Genomic DNA, 6,000 nt, shown 5'->3' on the forward strand with positions numbered 1-6,000 from the left:
GGGATTATACGCATTTCACGAGTCTCCGAATGATACATATATACATATATGCGTGTGTTTACGGACGTCGCGGTCGTCGTTGGTGATGCGAAGAGGATAACGAAGTTTCGTCATCATATATATATATATACATTTTAGAATATATAGTGACTAAATTCGTTAGCCCGACGACTCGTCATTTTCAATCGTTTGGGTTTGGGTTCCGCTGCAATTACCGAGCCCCTTATTCTGGTTTCGTTTTCGGCATTCAGCCGAGATACTGCATATGTATTAGGCACAATATATATAGGAATAAAATTATTCGATTTCGCCGTCATCGCGTACTACCCTTGTCGTATAGCAATCAACGCTCTGCAACCGGTATTACGGTTTACCCCCGAGAACGGAATAGGGTGAAAAAGTGAAAACCGACATGATGCATTCACGTCGCAGATTTTAAATAACAATGTTCACCGAAATCGTTCTGGAGTTTGTCTGTCCACTTCAATGTACACACAATAATATATATATATATATATATATGTATACACTATACATAATATATAACATGTACGCGCATTTTGAACAAAAATAAATCATATGAATGCATACATCTGTTCTCGATACGGTCCGAGGTATCTCGTATTTTGACACGTTTGACCCGCGCGTGAAACGTACGCAACAACACTGCGCTAAAATACTAATCTCTGGCATGTGTATTTTTCTCAGACCCGATCGTTCGTGGAATCCAACACATTGTAATCATTGTGTACAATACAATAATATAAAATAGCGATCGCTAAGGCTACCACGTATATGCATTGGTATGTTTATTTTGCAGCGTCCTTTTACAAACATAGTTGGTAACAAAACTAATAGCTGTCAACGAATTTTGATTTTGTACAACTTATGTATAATGTATAGTATTGCATATTTCAACTACGAATACGAAAAACGCGTGTTTTGCGATATAGTTGAACGAGGGCTTGAATACGAAGGCTAGTTGTCTGCACGTTATATTACGTTGATAATTTGAATAAATAAATAATAAATCGTCGATATTTCATTGATTAGAAAAATTTTAAATCCATCACAAACGTTTTATTTTAAAGGTAGATGGCCGACAAAAATTATTCAACTTAAGGACAAGTTACTTTGGTTTTCTTACTTAACTCGTTTAAAAACTGGAATAAGATGCTTCACTTTCACTTAAAAATAATTTGGATCCGATTGGTGATTTCTCCTATACAGTAATAGACTATGACACACGATGATATCATATTATATTATTATTAATGTAGATACCGTGTTCTAGGTATATATTGTGAATATCGTGTTAACGTCCCATTTCGTCTCTGACACGAAACGTATATCATTTACGTGGATATTCCAAACCATACACCGCGCGTAGATTGTATTATTATTTACTGAACCCAGCGAATCGCATAGGATTAAGTCGCGGGTTTCCGTCACTTTCAACCAAACCGTGTCGTGTTTCCTGTACGGGTAATCTAATATAGCGTATTTAACACGTTGTTGTCTACAATATAGTTGAATATATTCATCTCTACGCGACACGGTATAGAAGAAACCCGGCTGTAGGCACACGAGCTATATGCGATGGTCGATATTATTTGCAATATACCTCTAACCAAGGCCGTGCCTAAGGGATAGGGTAAAGAGTTCAAACCCTCCGAAAATGTGTTCTACAAGTACGGGCCTCATACCTATACCAGCTCTGCCCGCGTCACAATATTATTATATTGTCGAAATGAAAATATTTCATGGTCTTTTCGTCTGTGTGTTTCAGGTGTCGAGTTACGGTCATGAAGTTTCGTAACCACTCGGAATCGTCGTCTCTGCGCAGAACTCGAGCGTGAAAAGGATCCGTTTTTGTTGGAATCGACTGCGACTGCGGACTCGAGTGCCGGACGTTACCGTACCGATAGGTGCCGCAGACATGTGCGCGGCGCCGACATTAGTGGTGGCCGTGTTGTGTGCGATCGCGGCCACCGCCGTCTGCAACATGCAGCCGGTGGCCGTGACCAACACGGCGGCAGCGTCGGCCGGGGCTGTGGCCGGCGTGGCGGCCGTCCCGGTTTCGGGGCGCTGCGAAGAGATCACCATACCGATGTGCCGGGGCATCGGGTACAACATGACGTCGATGCCCAACCAGCTAAACCACGAGACGCAAGAGGAGGCCGGCATGGAGGTGCACCAGTTTTGGCCGCTGGTCGAGATCAACTGTTCGGCCGATCTCAAGTTCTTCCTGTGTTCCGTGTACACGCCCATCTGCATCGAGGAGTACCAGCGGCCGTTGCAGGCGTGTCGGAGCGTGTGCGAACGGGCCCGCGACGGTTGTCTGCCGGTCATGCAGCGGTACGGGTTCGTGTGGCCGGAGAAGATGCAGTGCGATAAGCTGCCGGTGCACGGCGGCCCGGAGCTGTGCATGGCCCAGGACGTGTACGAGCAACAGCAGCACGGATCGGTGAAACCGACCAAGAAACCGGCCGGGTTACCCGCGAACAAGTGCAAGCCGGGCAGCAGGGCCAAGGGATGCGAGAAATACGCGTACGGCAGCGGCGGCGGTGTCGGCGACGAAGACGGGTGCGAGTGCAAGTGCCGGCCGCCGTTGGTGCCCGTCGACAGGGAATCGGTCCGGTACAACCGCAGTGGCGTGTCCGTGGCCGGCGTGGATAACTGCGCGATGCCGTGCCGGGGAGTGATGTTCACCGACGACGAGAAGGACTTCGCGTCCACCTGGATCGCGCTGTGGTCGAGCATATGTTGCGTCACCACGCTGATGACGCTCACCACGTACACCATCGACACGCAGCGGTTCAAGTACCCGGAAAAGCCGATCGTGTTCCTGTCCGGTTGCTACCTAATGGTCAGCCTCGGGTACCTGATCCGAGTGTACGCGGGTCACGACGCGGTCGCCTGCGAGCCCGACGGTTCCGTCAAGTACAACGCGTCCGGGCCCACGCCGTGCACGCTCGTGTTCCTGTTGCTCTACTTCTTCGGCATGGCCTCGTCCATCTGGTGGGTCATACTGGCGTTCACGTGGTTCCTGGCCGCCGGTCTCAAGTGGGGCAACGAGGCGATCGCGTCCTACTCGCAATACTTTCACTTGGCCGCCTGGCTGATACCCACCGTCAAGTCGCTGGGGGTGCTGGTCATGTCGGCCGTCGACGGGGACGCGTTCGCCGGCGTGTGCTACGTGGGCAACCAGAACCCGGACAACCTGAAAATGTTCGTCTTGGCACCGCTCGTCGTCTACCTAGCGTTGGGCATATCGTTCTTGTTGGGCGGGTTCGTGTCGCTGTTCCGCATTCGGAATGTCATCAAGCAACAAGTGGGCCGAAGTAAGGCTGACAAGTTGGAGAAGCTCATGATCAGGATCGGCGTGTTCAGCGTCCTGTACACCGTGCCAGCATCGGTCGTCATCGGGTGCCACTACTACGAGGCCCGGTACATGCCCGACCGCGTGGCTCACTTGGCGTGCCCGTGCTCCGAACCGAACCTCGACACCAAGCCGGTGTACACCATGCTCATGCTCAAATACTTCATGACGTTGGTGATGGGCGTCACGTCAGGCGTGTGGATATGGTCTGGCAAGACGGTCGGCTCGTGGAAACGCCTGTCCCGTCGGCTGTTTGGAGGCGGCGGCGTTGGTGGCGGAAACGGCGGCGGTCGCATGTCCAAGGGCGGCCCCAACCCGGTGCTCGTCAACCCGGGCAAACAACGCAAGCAGCTACAGTACATGCCGGCGCCGTCCGTTCCGGGCAGTACGCTGCCTTCGTCCCACCACCTGGCCCCGTCGTCCAGCCTGCACCACCACATCATCAAACAGGCGCCGCTTAGCCACGTATGACATCAGTACGCCACTCCTGCCCTTAGTTACGAGCAACCAGACCCGTCCGAGGACATGATGCCCTCGACCGCGGGGCTCAGCGACTATGGTCCTCTTTAAAGGGTCGGGCAGGAGGAATGATGACGAACCAATGATCCATCAGAAGCATAAAATATGATCTCGTTATGTACTTTTATTATTATTATTATATTATTATATTATTATTATTATTATTATTATTATTATTATTTCTGTAAAATATACTTTCTACTCGAACAGACGAACCGCCCACCACATTTAAAACCCGGACTCGGCATTGGGAACACATCGCATCGAAAATAGACGTGTCTCTTTGCTTATAATAGGTAACCTAGCTACGTGGTTCACACCAAAAATAGTAAAATATATAATGTAACTCCGTCGTTAAACCAAATTACCGATATGACGTTTTCGACTGGTTTGACGAGTTGACTAGGTAATTGAAACAAAAAACGTATAGCTACCCTGTCGGCCTTAGGTTTATTTTCTGGTGCTTTCCCCAACTCAATTTCAATTTATATTATTTTCATTTTGTAAATAACTTTAAATTTAAGAAGCGTATACTAGTCGTAGTAGTTAAGTTGTGTATTTTTTTGTTTTTGTGTTAGCATTAAGGAACCCTTTTATACTGTAATTAATGTAAAAAGGAAAAGACAACATTCGGTTATCCGAAATTACTATAATTAACTCATGTTTTTTTTTTTAAAAAAAATATATAAAAAAATATGAGTTGTTCGCCAAACTCGTGCAATATATTATATTATTCCAATGACTTTTTTTTGATAAAAACATAAATCGTATTATTTGTAAGCCATTTTATTTATACTAGACTTTTTGTCTCTTTTAGTCTTTTACTGCCCAATATTATACGAAAAACAAACTGTATACGTAAATTAAGTGATAATATTATTATAAACATATATACAAGTAAGATTATTATTCATGCATACAAATTATTTATACTATTTATAATATATATATATATATTAATATATTGTAGAAGAAAGTAATGTACATAATATAATATGTTTTAAATAAAAATTGTACATTTAATGTTTTCATAATTGAGTGTAGATTTTTTGACTTCATGACCTTACAATAAAAAACTTAGTGAATCTCATCATTATTCATTTCAATGAATGGACTTGAATTTAAATTGATTTTAATCGTACTTTATAGTTACATATTTTTCCCAGAAATTTCCTTTATAATTTTTTTTTTTTTTAATGTAAATATATATATTATTTTATGTTTACATGTAGTAAATCCTGTAAATCATTAAGTCTGAATTTGTTTTAACATTCAACAGGTTCGTAATTGGAGAATAAATTTGTGTTAAAGAATTAAATACTTTAGTCAAACTTTTATACATGGTATCAGTCTTATCAGTGAAATTAATCCATAATTGATATTATAATCTTTACCCAGCATCTATTAGGATATCACTATGAACAATAAACTGCAGACTTATACCTTTATCTCTGTCGTGATAATTGTATTTAGTATACAACCTATATAGGTTTGAGATTTATATTATTTTACATAGATATCAGATTATAGTTTAGAAACAAAAAATTTAAAAAGTAAATGTTATATTAAGTTTTAAGACTTAAAACCAAAATTGGAGGTCTGAATAGAATACATTCTCGATCAAACCGTTTTCATGTCACCGTTCGCAGTGTTGAGCACTGCGACAACATTACCGAAAATGAGTATAAAAAGAGTACCTACTTGCGATGAAGAACCTTATCGCTTCCATTCAGACTAAACGTGTTACCAGTTTTCCAAAGATTACAAGCCGAAGGCTAACCTAACCTAAGGTACTGTATGTTGTATTATTTATAAGTCCCTCGTACTATGACAGATCTATGATGTACCGATATTTGTAAAATATATATTAAATAATATACACCTATAGTGTGTAGTACATGCCTATTTTTGTAAAATCAATATTGAACTTTTGATAATCGTATGATTTAAATAGAAGAAAATTGAGATACCGGTTCATTACTGATTAATATGTTATGGTTGACATCTTTCTTCCGCCCAACTCAAACATAATAATTATGATTTGGTTTAGTAGGTACTTGAAAACGATATGATGTCCAAAATGTAGTGAGTTCAAAATA

The 6,000-nt window shown here is 42.9% G+C and overlaps 1 protein-coding gene across 2 annotated transcripts in view; it reads left to right on the forward strand.

Annotated features, from left to right (window-relative positions):
* LOC113548014 (frizzled-5) overlaps positions 1 to 4,781 on the forward strand; it is a 67,616-nt gene extending 62,835 nt beyond the window's left edge. For both annotated transcript variants that reach the window (XM_026948647.1, XM_026948648.1), the window contains one exon: positions 1,790 to 4,781. In XM_026948647.1, the coding sequence (XP_026804448.1) occupies positions 1,940 to 3,853 (1,914 nt within the window). In that variant the 5' untranslated portion in view covers positions 1,790 to 1,939 and the 3' untranslated portion in view covers positions 3,854 to 4,781. The remainder of the gene's footprint in view (positions 1 to 1,789) is intronic.
* The last annotated feature ends 1,219 nt before the right edge of the window (positions 4,782 to 6,000 follow it).

Source organism: Rhopalosiphum maidis, chromosome 1, assembly GCF_003676215.2.
Source record: "Rhopalosiphum maidis isolate BTI-1 chromosome 1, ASM367621v3, whole genome shotgun sequence".
NCBI lineage: Eukaryota > Metazoa > Arthropoda > Insecta > Hemiptera > Aphididae > Rhopalosiphum > Rhopalosiphum maidis.